The sequence below is a fragment of the Lupinus angustifolius genome, chromosome LG08, assembly GCF_001865875.1.
Source record: "Lupinus angustifolius cultivar Tanjil chromosome LG08, LupAngTanjil_v1.0, whole genome shotgun sequence".
Taxonomy (NCBI): domain Eukaryota; kingdom Viridiplantae; phylum Streptophyta; class Magnoliopsida; order Fabales; family Fabaceae; genus Lupinus; species Lupinus angustifolius.
The window spans coordinates 2,208,470-2,225,901 of record NC_032016.1 but is presented as its reverse complement, the minus strand read 5'-3'; the positions used below and the strand labels follow the sequence as shown (position 1 = coordinate 2,225,901).

Sequence of the window (17,432 nt, the reverse complement as noted above, 5' to 3'; positions counted from 1 at the left end):
GTTAATGATTCAATATTTTGTATTTCTTTATTTTCTTAAATGATCTTCTTTATCATTCTGTTGTATTTCATTAGCACTCCTTGTACTCATTTTAATACATTTTACTTAGGAAAAAAGAAAGATAAAATTAAGTACCCAAAAATAAGTCAAAACTAAATATTTAATTATTATTTTTATTATTTAAAATAAAAAATTAATTATTTAATTACAGTATTTATTAGTTTGAAATGAGTAAAATTCATTAATTTTTAATTTACCATTTATTTTTGTGTCCACAATACTTATTTTATGATATGTAAACAAAACCTATCAATCATTGCAAATTTTGCACAATCACTTCTACTTATTTAAGGGAACACTAGGTGAAATAGAGATCTGTTTGAAACTAAGTCCCTAATCCAATCCCATACTAATAAAAATATGACATGTTAATTAAAAAATTCAAAGATTCATTATTTTGTCTATTTTTGTTTTACTATCATTAATACATGGCAAAATTTAAGATATGATTTGTGACAACAAATCTTTGTCCTCTAAAAGAAAGTATGTCACTTTATGTATCATTTATTTTTATTGATCGGAAAAACATTTAATTATTAAATTTTGAATAAAATAATATATATTTTCAACCATCAATTGAAATAGTACAACATCAAATATGTTCCAATTATCTATTACTTTGTCCAAAACTCAGTATTGTGCAATCTCAACATCTTCTAATTCATATATATAAATTTTATGATGAAGTCCAAGGATGGTATTTTGGAAATTATGGGGGGGAATTTTACACTTTCGAATTTGTATTTAAATGATTCTTTGTCGAGTTTTGGTAAATTATAACCACACGAGGAGTTAAAAGCTGGATTGGATTGAGTTTTGTGGGGAAAGGTAAACTTTCAAAAAAAAAAAGAGATACTTCGAAGTTTTGTCCTACTTTTCACATATATGTTTATAACTCACTGCTCATTCTCTATGAGAAAATGAGTGAATTTAATATATTTTTTATTCTAAAGTTAAAAAGTAATAAATATACGAAAGTGTGACAAACAAATTATAGAAATTTCTTATGTTTTGTTTGGATAGAAAAGAGACATAACTTATTTTTAAATGATAAAATTATCCCCAACGTTGGTTTTGGATGTATGTAAAATGATCTAATAAATGTGGTTTAGTAAAAAAAGAGGAGAATTATACAAGTTAACATTTCATTTATTATAAGAATGTGTCACTTCCTCTAATTCATTAGAAAACACATATTTAAGTTTAAAATTTAGTAACAAAATATTTTTCTGATCAACAAGTAAAAGTGAGGCAGTGATATACTTTTTGGGACAGAAGATGTGCTCCACTAAATTCTCTGCAAACGCTGGAAAAGTGTGGGACCCATTTGATAGATCTCGCTAATCTTGATCTCTTGTTTCAAACATTTTATTTTTCATTTTTCTCTTATATCTATCTTGCACTTTTTGGGACAGAAGATGTGCTCCACATAGCGTTTCTTATATTGACTGTTTTAACATAGGGAATTTTGTTTATTTTTTCCTATAAAAAGGTGCCTCTATGCTACCTTATGCTCATTAGGGCTTGTTGATATTGTTATATTTTTTCTTTGAAAGCAACGCCGTTAACAACGATAGCAAGATGACATCTCTACAAGAACTTGTTAACAGTTTGTGCATCCCCAATGTTCGAGAACAAGCTCTTTTTGAGCTCTCAACGGTACCTTCCTACCAGTTAATCTTTCAATTTTGTGGATGTATTTGATGTCACTGATTTCAAATTTGGGGGGGATATTTATAAACATCCAATTTCATATTTTGATGTCTAATTATCAATCTTTGGTATTATTAGAATTAGAATGATATGATCTTTGAAAAGCTTGAGTGATTTTGATCATGTCAGAAAAATGTAAACTTTCACTGGATTTTATCAAAAAAACATTTATTTATGTTTTGTCCCACTTTTCATCTATTAATGGTCAATATTGGTATCAATTGATCTAAATTCTATAGCAAGTTATATAGCTATTCTAAAAATAATCTCTTTTGATATATATATATATATACTCCTCCAATTTTACTATAGGAGTGTCCTGTATTATTGGGTAGACATGTATTTTTTCTCTATCTCTATGATTTTATGTATGTAAAATGCAAGTTTTTTTTCCCGGTTTGGAAATTTTATATCACAATTATATCATGATTTGACCCATTTTTTATGTTTTTAATTAAATATTTGCGTATGGTGCATTCATACAATTATCTTATCAAATTCTTCTTTGTGGGTTATTATGAATTTTAGAAGACGGAATTATTTGATGATCTTGCTATATTATTGTGGGCTTCTTCTAGCGTCATGACAGCACTTTTACAGGTATGCTTTTTGGCTTGCATTACATTTTTTTGTGTCATTTGGTTCACTTTACTATCAAATTCAAATGTCTTGTAAAATCTTCCTTTGTTTTCAATATGTTTGTAGGTTATAGGTTTCATTTTTTACTTTTGGTTGTTCTCTATCATAGAAATCTTTTACAGAGTTCATGTCCTACTTGTTTCCAACATGTTCTAAAACTAACCTTTATTTTTATCTTCCAGGAAATAATTGCAATTTACCCTGATCTTTCAAATGAAGCTCTTACTTTGGTACAATCTAATAAAGTGTGCAATATCCTTGCTCTTTTTCAGGTCAAAATAGCTAATTGTCTTATCAAAATTTGTATCTTGTGTTGAACCATGGATACCTTCAATATGGTCATGCTGTGTTGTACATATTGATACTTAAATGGATATATGTAGCAACTCATGTGACACTTACCCATGATCAATGTGTAATATTGTGGATTACATTACTTTGATATTTTCACAATATTTTGGTTGTGATTTGATACTTAACTACATTGGATGTGTTCGCATTTGTACCATATCAAATTAAAAATATTTTTTTAATCACAAAAAATTTCATATAACTATGACCATAATCCAAATCGAAATGGTTGTGATGATAAAAATTATAATAACCACAACTAGTGATTCAAATTAAGGACCGTATCACGTGATGTGTCCACAATATTGCAGTTATGGAGACAACCACAACTATTTCACACCGCAATTGCAGTGTGACACTAAATCATAATGATGTGGCTACATCGGGCCACAACACAACCGCATCAGAGCACATTTTGGCCGCATCAGGGCGCAACGCAACTGCATCAAACCGTAACAGTTGCAATATGCATCGCAACAGCTACTAGGGGTGAGCATGAGTCGGGTTAAGGCTTGTCCCTTATCCGATTCTGAATGTTAGTCGGGTCATTTTTTGAACTTGGACCTCACCCTAGACCAATGATTCAAATTGTGGACCACATCACGTGATGTGGCCACAATATTGCAGTTATGGTGACAGTCACAACCCCTTCACACTGCAATTGGGGTGTGACACCGAATCACAATAATGTATTTGAGCCTGCATTAGACCACAATGCAACCACATCAGTCCATAAGATAACCGCATCAGAATGCATTTGGCCTGCATTAGGCCACAATGCAACCACATCAGTCTGTAACGGACGCAATTTGCAACACAACAATTGCTAGGGGTGAGCATGAGCTGAGTTTAGGACGGGTTAAGGCTTGTCCCTATCCCGACCGTGAATGTTGGCCGAGGTCATTTTTTGAACCTAGACCTGACCCTAGACCTGAAGCTAACCTGACCCTAAATATTGACCGGATCAGCCTTTAAACCCGACCCTAGATCAAATTAAATATAATGCATATTCATTTTAGGTGAAGTCTTTTCAATATTACTTATTATTATGAATATGTAATTTGACATATAAAATGATATATGTATATATATTGTTAATTATGTACATATGATGAAAATTTAGCGAATCAATGATACTTTCGACCAAAAGTATAATTACTCGGTATACAATTGAATAGAGACACATACAAATATGATGAGTTAGTGACCATGAGACGGGTCAGGTTAGGTCATGTTTAGTTCCTACCCGACTCTAAATATTGACTGAGTCTAATTTTTGAATCTGAACTCGGCCTTAGACCCGACAAGACCCGACTATAATTGGGCATGATCATTATCGGGCCATACTGAGTGAGCGGGTAGGGTCGAATCCTGCTCACCCCAAATGGTTGCAATTGTAATGACCGTAATCGCGACCTCAACTACAATTTAGAATAGTGACCACAACTATCACTGTAATTTAATACATGGACATCCATCTTCCTTGCATTTGTAGAATTGAATTGGGCAAGACGAAGAAGGTGTTGATCTAATAGTTTAAGAACTCACTGAATTCCCATGTATCTATTGTAATAGGCCAAGGGTCAATGATTTGGTTCTTGTAAGCAACATTTATTGGAAGGAACAATCACACATAAAAAAAGAATTAGTTTCTTACTCATAGGATGAACATCAGTTATACTAAAAATATTAGGCAACAGAAACGTTACTAGTATGCTCTTTTATTTATTTTTCTTAACTCTTAAAATCACTTTATTTTGTAATGATTCCATCCATATATATTACTCTTTATTTAAAGGACTCTTGATTTTTTTCCTTTCTCCCTGAATCACGGTGTATAAAAATGAAAAACAACTAACACATTTTATGTTTCTCATGTCTTTCTTGCAGTGTATAGCATCTCACCCTGATACAAGGATGCCATTCATCAGTGGTAATGTTATTTTGAGATTATTTATTCTGATATATAGGATTAGCTTGTGGTTAGCACCCATACATATTATTGTTTAACTTCTTTGATTTAGATGTTTTTGTATTAGGAAGCAACAAATTTTATTAATCATAATGATAGTAAGATATATATGGAAAACATGGGTATTTCACACCTCACAAAATTACAACATAATTGTGATTTGGTTGTTGATACCATCTAATTAATACCATGAATTGGAAAGAGTATTCAAAATTTCAAACTAATAAGATCAAAACATGAATTTAATATGATTGGGATTTCTTTAAGATTGTCATGTCCATCTTTAAGATATAGAAATGTTCATTCTTTGTACTAACCATTTTTATTTGTAGCTCAAATGCCAATATATGTGTACCCCTTGCTTAATACAAGATTCAACTCAAAACCATTTGAGTATTTGAGGCTTGCTAGTGTTGGTGTCATTGGTGCCTTGGTGAAGGTAACACTACTCTTGCTGATTCTCTTTTTGGGTGCACTTGACTATGAGAAAAAAATTGTATTTTATGGTAACATTCATGCTCATAGAAGAATAATTTTAGTGACTAAAATATTGTCACAAAAATCCTTACCAATGGAAATTACTATATATGCTCATAATATAAGTTAATATTTCATAAAATAAATAGTGTATTAAGTAGTAACAACTTACTATTTGATTATTTTAAAATTTATTGCAAGTAACTAGTTGTGCAAATAGTTTTGTCACTCCAAAACTTATATGATTGTTGGATAAATTTCTTAATCTTACATAATTGTCGGATAATTTTTTTCTTCAACATGTATATGTAAAGAAAAAGTAAATAGGAACACAGCAATAGGAATAAGAAGGAGTGGAATTATTTATAGTTATGCAATAAAATGCAGTACATTTGAATAAGAGAACATAAGATAGAATTTAAGAAGGAAATGAGTGCAGAAAGAAAGGACTATGGCAGACAAGATGATTCTTAATTCTCTCCCTCATTCATTACATAATCACTCCATTTAACATTCCTCTTTTTGGTGTGCATGCTTTTCCATGTGATTTCAGCTCCATGATCTACTGCCACATGTTCATCTTGCATAACCGAATCTGCTCTTGATTCTCTACCCCAAACCGAATTCTTTACGTCCTCTTTTGGCATATTTTCACTTGTTGCAATGCACCTTCCATCGAAAGCAACCTTGTCCTCAAGGTTGACTGAGGATACAATTCCTGAAAGGTGCCTAAGTCTTTCCATGAATTTTCAGTGTCAACCGAGGCATCCCACTGAATCAAAACCTATGGAATTGTTTGAGAATCCTCGACTATTACTCGATACTGCAGAATCTTAACTGGTTGGGCAACGGGACCCTCGTTAGTAGTAGTTAAGGGCAAGGGAAAATACTGTTGTTGAGAACTGCCTATAAATCTCTTCGGTTGGGATATGTGAAAAAACTGAATGAATTTTGGCATAGGGAGGCAATTGTAACTTATAAGCAACCTCCCCAATCCTTTGAATAACTTGAAAAGGACCAAAATAGCACAAACTGGGCTTATGATTCTTCCTTAAGGCTAATGAATGTTGTCTATAAGGTTGGAGTTTAACCAAAACCAAATCACCAATTGCGAAGTTGAAATCTCTGCGTTTCTTATCAGCAGAGTTCATAGCAACTCCATCATCGGAAAGAGTATGGCCCAAATATTCAATCCTGGTAACAACGAAGGAGCATTTAGAGAGTCTTGCAAACAACTGATGTTGCTGTAAAATTTTGAGCATCGATTCCAGTTGTACAAGGTGCTCAGCCCAAGATGAACTATAGATCAAGATGTAATCGAAGAAAACTAGGACATATTTCCTCAAAAGGCCCTTGAATATTTCATTCATAAGGCTTTGAAATGTTGCAGGTGCATTAGTCAACCCGAATGGCATTACCAACCATTCATAATGACCATGATGGGTTCTGAAAGCTGTTTTGTATCGATCTAAAGGGTCCACTAAAATCTGGTGGTAACCTGATCTTAAATCAAGTTTAGAGAAAAAACATGCACCAAATAATTCATCAATAAGTTCATCCACCGTAGGAATATGAAAGAAATCCTTAACATTAATGACATTAAGTGCTCTATAATCAGTACACACACGCCATGAACCATCCTTCTTCTTGATCACGATGAGTGGTGAAGAAAAAGGACTTTTGGATGGTTGAATAATACCCTCTTTTAACATGCCTTCAACCAAGTTTTCAATTTCCTCCTTTTGACTATGTGGATACTTGTATGGGCGAACTTTGACAGGATTTGATCCTTCTAATAATGGAATAGAATGATCATGCGATCTTGGAGGAGGCAAGGGAGTAGGAGCAGAAAACACTTGGCGGTACTCATGCAATATCAAAGCTAACTCAGGCTGGATATCCACTGGAAATTCCAATGCAGAAGTAGGGAGAGGATGCTCTTCAAGGAGTTGCAGGCTGAAAATTTCTGTTATAGCATCAATGTGGAGCATTCTTCGAAGATGATGAAGTGCAGCTGGAGTAGGAAATAAGTCTTTATCCCCTCTTAATGAAGTAAATTTACCTTGCCATAGAAACTTCAATTGCAAGGAATCATAATCCGCAATATGTGATCCAATAGTTTTCAGCCAACTAGCACCCAATATTAAATTAACACCAGAAATGGGCAACAAAAAAACAGGTACTTGAAAGGAATTGCCCTGAGCCTGCACCTCAATCTGGTGAACCTTGCCTTAAGCATGCATATAATTTCCATTACCCACCATCACCTTGAACATAAGAGTTGGTTCAATAGGTAATTTGAGAAATTTAGCCACTCGCCGTTGGAGGAAGTTATCAGAGCTCCCTCCATCAATCAACATATTAATAGGGAGTTGATTAATATGAGCCACAAACCGAATGGTGCCTACACCCAAGCCACCCTTTAATGCATTCAAATATAAGTGGTGATCCTTAGCAAGTAAAGGTTCCTCAGAATCAATCATAGGCAAATCAGAATCCCCCAATGTATAGTCATCAGAGTGCTCCACTAATTGTAAAAACAACAATTGCCTATTAGGACATTTATGAGTAAAAGTAAACTTGTCATCACATAAATAACACAAGCCTTTGTCACGACGAAGTTTCATTTCAGCATGGCTATTTTTTTTTTACTTTAGTAAGACGTGTAGGAGGGCCCTTAGGAGTGGGTAACAACCTGATGGTAGGGTTGGGCACAATGGATTTATGCATAGAAGGATGATCAGTAGAGTTATGGAAAACCTGTGTGGTGAGTGGAGAGTATTTGTGTGTATAGTGAGATGGACTAGCTTTAGGCACAGAAGTGTGTCTTTCCTCGTACAAGAGCTACGACACACAATAAAGTGGGTGGAGCCATAGCTACCACGTCCCGACGAATTTCTTTGTGCAAGCCACCCACAAAACAATTCAACAGAGCCTCATTATTTAAGCCAATAGATTTGTTAGCTAATGCCATGAACTGAAGGTAATTTTTAGAGAGCCTATCCACTTGTTTCAATTTGAACAACTCAGCTATAGGACAATCATAAGGAGAAGGTCCAAACTGAGATTCCAATGCCCTTGTGAGATCCATCCAAGAGGTTACTGCAGAAATATGTTGTAACATCTGAAACCAAGGTACGACATCCTTCTCAAAATGCATTGCAGTGATGTCAACTCGTGCCAAATCCGGTGTGTTGTGATAATGGAAAATTTTCTCAGCCTTAAAAATCCACTCCAAGACAGGTGTGGTGCTATCAAAATGAGGAAATCCCAGATTGATCTGTTTAATTAGTAGTGCAGTATTGCCCATGGCTTCATTTGGAGAACCTGAGTTCAAGGGGCTTCCACTACTGTGAGAAGTATTCTGAAGAATCTGATGTAAAGCCAGTTGAATTTGAGCCATGCGTTCATCATGCTCATTGAATCGATTGTTCATTGTTTGAGCCAAATGATGAAGTTCCTCTGTATGACTAGTAATAGTGGCTTGTAAATCCCGCAATATGGTATTTTCAGCCATGGAAGCTCAATGAAAGCACCAATGTAATGAAAGTAAATAGCAACACAACAATAGGAATAAGAAGGAGTGGAATTATTTATAGTTATGCAATAAAATGCAGTACATTTGAATAAGAGAACATAAGATAGAATTTAAGAAGGAAATGAGTGCAAAAAGAAAGGACTATGGCAGACAAGATGGTTTTTAATTCTCTCCCTCATTCATTACATAATCACTCCATTTAACATTCCTCTTTTTGGTGCGTATGCTTTTCTGTGTGATTTCAGCTCCAGGATCTGCTGCCACGTGTTCATCTTGCATAACTGAATCTGCTCTTGATTCTCTGCCCCTAACCGAATTCTTTACGTCCTCTTTTGGCATCTTTTCACGTGTTGCAGTATATCATTTATATTTATGTGATTTGTCTTGGTTTTTATTTATTAGGTTGATGATACAAAAGTTATAACTTTCCTTACTTCGACTGAAGTAATGCCTATGTGCCTATTCACGATGGATGTAGGTTCTGAACTTACAAAAACAGTTGAGTTTCCTGATTCTCGAGTCTTACCCAAATTGGTTTAATATAGCATTTTGTTTGAATGAATTGGAGTTTCTTCTTAGTAACAATTTTGAGTATGTTTCGTATATCAACCTTATAGGTAGCTTGAAGGGGCTGTTGTATCCTAAAACCCTAATGGTAAATCAACCCAAGGTTTTATGCTAGACCTAAATCTTTGGCAAAAACTCATGAAGTGTTTTAAATTGTTGTTGTGGTTATATATACTGCAACTAGGGGAAAATATGCCCATGGCATCATTGCAGAGTCTCCCAAAACTGCAATATTGTAGTTATAATTACAATTGTGAAATGCAATTTAAAATATAGGTTAGATTCATCTTTTATGTGATGAATGTGCAAAATATGAAAGCTAAATGTTACTCAGGATTCTACTCTTACTTTTAAGTTCTCAAAAGGCAAAGCTACTAGTTCATCATTTTCATTTGTCTCTTTTACTAACGAAGTTCTTGTAAATTAAATAAGAGAAAAAGATATATAGGTTGATAGTTTGTGAATTTTATATGTTGTTACTGTATTATTTAATATTTATATTTTTTCATCATTAACCCTTTAAAATGTAATATTAATAAATAGTGAGTGATTTATTGATTATATATAAATCTTTAACGAATCCATAAATATTAAACTCATCAATTAATGTTAAAATGGAATATGGTTATCTAATGAAAACTCTCCCGCAGGTTGCAACTTTTATTGTTCAAAAAATTCTGTTGGACGATGTGGGCTTGCAATATGTTTGTGCTTCAGCTGAGCGTTTTACTGCAGTTGTTAGAGGTTTTAGAAACATGTTGGCATATCTTGCAGAAAAACACTCACCTCGTCTTTTCAAACGTATCATTCGATGCTACCTTTGTTTGTCAGAAGATCCAAGGTTGTTGTTTAAGTATATTACTTTGATGTTACTTTCTTACCCAATTAATTTTCTTTCTTCTATGTCCTTCATGTTCTTGCAAAGATTATTATAAGCATTTTTGTTTTTTTTTTTAAGAAGGGGTGGTGATGCATTAAGAAGATTGCTTCCAACAATGTTAACTGATGGTACTTTCACTAGTTACATCCATGTAAGTACTTATGGTGATATTGTTTTTATAAAATTTTGATTTAGTCATAAGGGTTGGACTTTCTTGGTTATGAAAAATCATAGATTTTACCTTAAAGAGAAGGATATCTTTCAAAAGAATATGTTGAGGTTGACTAATAAGAGTAACTTGTGGGGTCTATTTGTTCAGGTTCAGGATCCTCTCCATTATTGGAAAGGAAAATGCGTAAAAAAACAAAGAGAAGAAATTTCTATGATGTTACATTTTTACCATTTAAATGTAACATGATATCATTTTTACCCTTAAATGTAAAGACAAAATTAATAACTTGTATCTCCCGGAGATTCTTTTCTATTTGTTGATTGAGATGCTCTTATACAAATTGTTAGTTTGCTTACATTCAGTTTTGGTTTGATGCATACAGGATGACCCAACAACTAGGGCATGGGTACAGCAGTTGCTTGAGAAAGTTGGTGTGAATAGGGTTCCTGGTGTTGGAGGAGAATTGGATCGTTTGATGAACAATATGAGAATATAAATTTTGCTTCATTTTTGGGCTTGTTATCATTACTTGCAGCCCAAATTATATTGAACTTACTGATAATAACTTTTATATTTGAGTTAAATAAAAAACTCATGGTAAGATATTAGGTCAAAAGTTATAGCTGTTAGACCAGGTGCAACATTATTTTTTTTAGGTCTTATCAGGTAGGTAGTAGTATAATTGGGTTAACATCTACCGTACTAAAAGAGTGTGTTATCCATGTGGTACGTGTTCTAATTAGTTGGAAAATATATATTTAAGTTTAAAATTTAATAATAAAGTATTTTTTTGACCAATTAGAGAAAGTGACACATGAAGTGATACACTTTTTGGGATAGAAGATGTGCTCCCGGCATAATAAACTTCAATATTTTTTCACTCAATCACAACTTATACCAAATAGAGTGACACAAGATGTAAGATAGTAGATGTGGTACTTAACTTCGACCCTACTCGGTCTTGCCAAGGTTACCCTGCTATCCTAAAAATCAAATCCATGACTTAGAGATTAACTATATTAAGGTATATGGTTTGAGATATCAAGCCCAAATAAATATGTTGAACCCCATAGAACCATAGGGGAGATGCTGAACCTATAAATCCAACAAGTTCAACATCGTTTACAAATAATTACAATTAAAGTGACTATAAGGTTGACGTGTTTGCTTTTATGTTTTGACGAGTAATCACATAGATTGTGCATGTCAAATTATATTATGCTTAATGTAATGGGTGCTCAGTGAGTTTCGCAATTGTATTTTCCGAATTATAAGATGTTAGTAGTTAGTGGAGAACTTAGAAAATAGTGGGGTGTTACTAGATTAGTTTTATATTTGTACATTGTCGAAGTATAGATATTATACAAAATTATTATATCATCTCAATTAAAAGCTTAGTGTTAATGAATTAAATGCATTTCTCTTTCTCTTCTATACATTGCTTTTAAATAGCTGCCACATTAACAAATATCTATATCTGAAGACTCACGTTTTTTTCAAATATATTAAGCTGTTAAAATCTTAATACTTCTTAAAATATCTGGTTTTCATTATATATTGACTTCCAATATATAAGCATGAATTGATAAATAGGGATACCGTTTTCAAGAATTTTCAAGAATTTTGGATATGTTTTATTGAAAATAGTTCTTTTGAAATTACTTCATCTTTAGATTGAATAAGTAAAGGTCTTATTCCTTCAAAAAAAAAAAATAAGGACATATTTATTTTTCTATCATTTGTCAACTTCTACATTTTATTAAATCACAATAGATATACTCCTATATATTTATATTAGAAACATATCTGAATTCTCTCAAGTACTGGAAAGTCTAATACTCAAATATGAGATTTATAATGAGTTTAATAATTTCTACACCATTAATTTTTTTAAAGTACATGTATTATCCTCTAATGACCTTCTAGTATCGAAGAGGATCTGGATTTATTAGTAAATCACCGAACTAAATCTAGTAATTCAATAGACTACCTTAACCTTCTAAATATTTTAATCTCCAATTCTATGTTTGCTTGAAACAATTACGTGTGAATTGAACAATTCACACGTAATTAACTATATATATTTTTAAATGGATTTGTGGGCATGCAGGATGGTTTATTTTAAGCAGCTTTTCAATATTGCCCAATCAATAGGTTTACAACAAATAATCTCGTATGGTAAGAAATTAGTTTATGTAGATTTTGCCATTTCTCTTTTCCAAATATTGATCTTCCTATCTTTTATTTTATCTCTATTATTTTCTCATAGAGCATGTCATTTTCTATGCTACTTTTTCACCTTTTAAACTCTCCCTCTCAAGTTTTGTTGTCATCAATAATTTCTCTTTCAGTGAATATAAAATTGGAGTTGTGATTTGTGAAAGAGCTACAATGCGCAGATAGATAGTGCATTTTTAGTTTGTTTTATCATCCAATTTTCAAGTTTTGGATATTAAATACTGTATTTGATGCATTTTTTATTTTATGCATCACCCTTAATTAATGAATTACAGAAAATTAGTTGAATAATTTATGTTTAGGATATAATATATAATAAATTACATTAATATCCCCGAGTTTTAGTGAAATTACATAAATTATCCATCTATTTTTTGTACCTATAAAAACTCCCTCATTTTTATACATACATTATTATACTCTGAGTACCCTGCATTGCATGATAAATAAGTGAGATTTTTTAAATATAGGGGTGATAAATATAATTAAGTTAAACAAAATATAATATATTATAGAAACAAGTATAAATACTATACAAGTCAATACATTTTTATTATTTGTTGTTTGTTATAATATAGTATAAGAATGATTTAAACAATATCTGCTTAAAATTATTGATCCATTTTATAACGAACCAAAATAATAAAAATGTTTTGACTTATATACTATTTAGACTTGTTTTCACAATATATCATATATTTTTTAACCTAATCACACTTATTATTCTTTTTCACTTATCATTCTTTTTCTTTAAAAGATCACACTTATTTTTCATGTATGAGTAGTCAATATAATGTATGTATAAAATCATAAGATTTTTTGTAGGTGTAAAGAACGGATGGTTAATTTGTGTAATTTTACTAAAACTCAGAGGTAGCACTGAAATTTACTCTATAATATATAATATATGATTTAACAATAGCATCCCAAAATTGATGATTCTTTCTAATAGAAAAGGCTTCAATTATTATTAGGGGAAATTATACTAACCTCATTGAAGTTTGGTAGATTTAAATCTATCTCCCTTATATTTCAATAATTTATACTCACCTCCCCTAAGGGATGGGAGTGAAGAATTGAGAGTGTAATTACAACAAATTCCCTTCCATGAAAGGTGAGTGTCACTTTTTAAAATAAGAGGGGTGATGTTCAACTATGACAACATTTGTGGCATTCATGGATTGCTTTTTTTCTTCTTCTTATATCATTTTATATTCTTCTGGCTAAAATATCTCTCTTACCTCACCTTTTTAATAACATATTTTATCTTATTAAAAACAAAAAAAAGGAAGTAAATGTAATTAAGTCCATTCTATGAGGAGGTAAGTGCAATTTTAATTGTTTCTTTATTTATATATATGCGTGTTAGGATATAAGTACTATATGGAAGCACAAAATCAATTTAATCAGGAATTAGAGAGAATTAGTAAAGTAGCATGAAAAATTGAACAGAAGTCTGAATGTGAGAGATAAAAAGATCACAGGCGATCACAAGTAAAATTTCACAATATAAAAAGGAGAGTACAATACATCTTCTTATAATGATAAGGACAAAGAGAAATATTTTTCAAAAAATTTCACTCACAAATACTCTCTTAAATGGAACAATAATTCTTAACACAATATTCACTCAATGTCTTGTGTGTTTGATCCTTTTTTAATGCTGAAATCAAAGTATTGAGCTTTCCTTTTATAGGCAAATTCTACAAAGATACTTCAAATGTACTTAAGAGCTAAGGCAAGTAAATGATAATGAAATCTTAAGAAACATTTTGTGAAGACATACAACAAGCTAGAGGTGTAAACACCATGGCAAATGTCTCATACAATCATCATAATGCCTTGGCCACAAAGGATTGTAGGTCTCAAATATCTCTATAAAGCTTAGCCACAAGGAAATATTTCTTAGCTACCAAATCATTGAAAGAAATATGTGGAAGGATTATAAATGCATGTCTTAGTAATATCCACCTTGGCTCGAAATAATAACTTGCTCTTCGTCAAATAAAGCCCCAAAGGGTGATCACTTGCAATAAAAATCGACCAAGTCCAGACAATCCTAGAACTTGATGTTTGGAAGTGGTTTGGTAAACATATTTGTTGGATTCTCATAACTATAAATCTTTTCCACCAAAATTTCACCATATACTATAGTAACAATACCCCGTATAAGGTGATATTTTAGATCAATGTGTTTGGTCTTATCATAATAATGATTATTCTTGGTCAAATAAATAGCACATTGGCTATCAAAAAATAATGTGAGAACACCAAATATTATACCAAGTTTGTTGAACAATGCTCGAAGCCGTATAGCCTCTTTCACACCCTCTATAGCTGATATATATTCTTCTTCAATTGTAGATAATGCAACAATGGATTGAAGTGTAACTTTCCAACTCATAACACTATCACAGAGAATGAAGATGTAACCTGAAAGAGATTTTCTTCTATCAAGATCATCACCATAATTCAAATCAAATACCATATCAATCCCAAGAGTACATTTTAGATACCAAAAAATCTATTCCCAAGATTACTCTAGTGATCCTTGTCGGGATTATACATATACCATCTCAACATGCTAACAATATATTGCTAAATTTGGTATAATGCATACCATAATATACATAAGATTATCAACGACACTAGCATAAGGAACATGTATGATACGCTCCACGTCTTCCTTTGTATGTGGGAAAATATTTTAATATAACTTCAAATATGTAGCGAGTGGTGTAGAAATAGATTTACAATCATTCATAATAAATCTATCAAGCAGTCTCTCAATATATTTTTGTCTAGATAAGAAAACTTTACCAACTTGACGGTTCTTGCAAATCTTCATACCAAGAATTTTCTTTGATGCATCTAGTTATTTCATGTCAAACTCATTACTGAGTTGAGTTTTTAATTCCTTATCAAAGACTTGTCACATAATACAATTAACATATCATCAATATTAAGTAACAAGTATATGAAAGACTCATTTGGAAATTTTTTAAAATAAATACAGTCATCAAGTTGAATCATATAATAATATTCTCCAATCATGAAAGAATCAAACCTTTTGTACCAATATCTGGAATCTTGCTTAAGGTCGTATAAAGATTTCTTTAATTGACAGACACGATGCTCCTTACAAGGAACAATAAATCCCCCGGGTTGTTTCACATGAACTTATTCTTCCAACTTCCTGTGTAGAAAGGTTGCCTTTAGATCAAGTTGCTCCAACTGCAAATCAAATAAAGCAACAAAACAAGCAAAAAAAAAAAAACAAATTGAAATATGATGAACAACATGTGAGAAATTTCATTAAAATCAATACCTTCCATTTGATTAAAGCATTTAACAACTAGTTGTACTTTGTGTCTTCCAAATAAATAAATATCAACATGCTCCAATATAAAAAGTCGTTTTCTTTGTTTTATATATATTAGTTTTTCTTCCCACTGATGGTCGTTCTGATAATACCTAATCTCCAAGTGATGAATTACATCAACATAAACTTCATTTTACATCGATGATCTTTCAGATGGTGATTATACCATGAAGTTCTCTCCCCATCAATGATCATTCTAGTAGTGCATTTTCTTCCATTGAAGAATTATGTAAGTAATGATATCTTTTCTCACTGATAATTATTTCGACAATGATTATATAAGTGGTTTCTCTTCTGTTGACGATTATTCTAGTGGCGCATTTAATCTGAATGATGAATTATGTCACTAGTGATTTCTTTTCTCATATGTGACAATCATTTTATGGTTATTATAGCTATAGATTTTGCAGTGACGACTTATTTTTAATGATTTTGTGGAATCATAGAATTAGTTGTTTATTTTCATTTTTGAAGGAATTAATTATAACAAGCTTAAATCTTATTAAGCTTTAGTTTGAAAGGGTGTGTTAAAGTATATTTAGTTAGAAAGAGAAACAAGAGAATACCTATGTTCTGATTTCCACTTCATCCCCTTCAAAAAGAAGATGTGGTTGAAGCAAACAACAATAGGTGACTCCATGAAATTATGTGGAACAATAGTCCAATGAATCTCACAAGTGTCAATAGACCTCAAAAGAATGCAAAAGAGACCGAAATAGATATAGGACTTATCCAAATTATTTATGCCAACCCTTTGCAGTACTAGATCATGAGAATCTATATTATAACTTGGTTAAGTTCTATGAGCTATGTTGAACAGTTGGAGTCACACAAGAATAAGAAGAATGTTCATTGTTTCTAAGGTTATTTTCATTTTCCTTGATAGGGAAAGTTAAGGAGTGGAGCATAAATCTATCAATAATTTTTTCTCACTTTCCAAGTCTATGGCTGCTAAAATAGCAATCTTTATTTTCTCTCAGGGAGCAAATGAGACTCTATATTTTCTCTTATGGATTTAATGAACTAACACATATTCATGTCTTCTACAATGGATTTTAGCGACAACCTAAGTTACTATAACGTGCAATTGTTGTTTGGTTCTTTCAAGACAAAAAGTTCTAAGGATGCATTTGAAATCATACAAACCATGACTACTTGTGAATTAGAGGTTAATATGAATGAGGTAGAGTTGGAATAGAATCTAGAATTAAAGATACCACCTCTTTATTTTAGGTATGTTTTCCTAGAAGAGGAAGACATTGCACATGTTATGACCTAAAGTTATATATCATCTCATGAAGAATAGCAACTAATGTAAGCCCCAAAAGCAAATGAAGAAGCAACAAAGTTACAAATATTATTCCTCCTTATTATATGTATCAATGGGATGAAGATGACTTTAAGCCATTAGCTCATCCCCACAATATAGAAGATTACCAAAGA

The 17,432-nt window shown here is 31.9% G+C and overlaps 1 protein-coding gene across 2 annotated transcripts; it reads left to right on the top strand.

Moving 5' to 3' along the window:
- On the top strand, positions 1,609–10,953 carry LOC109354128 (cell differentiation protein RCD1 homolog). Of its 2 annotated transcripts, none has more exons than XM_019596485.1 (9): positions 1,609–1,719; positions 2,302–2,373; positions 2,595–2,684; positions 4,654–4,696; positions 5,068–5,174; positions 9,153–9,248; positions 9,968–10,158; positions 10,279–10,348; positions 10,752–10,953. In XM_019596485.1, exons 1-9 carry the CDS (start codon positions 1,642–1,644, stop codon positions 10,863–10,865), a joined length of 861 nt encoding a protein of 286 aa, XP_019452030.1. In that variant the 5' UTR covers positions 1,609–1,641; the 3' UTR covers positions 10,866–10,953. The 2 variants fall into 2 exon arrangements, with proteins under 2 accessions (XP_019452030.1, XP_019452029.1); XM_019596484.1 differs by having other exon boundaries at positions 10,276–10,348.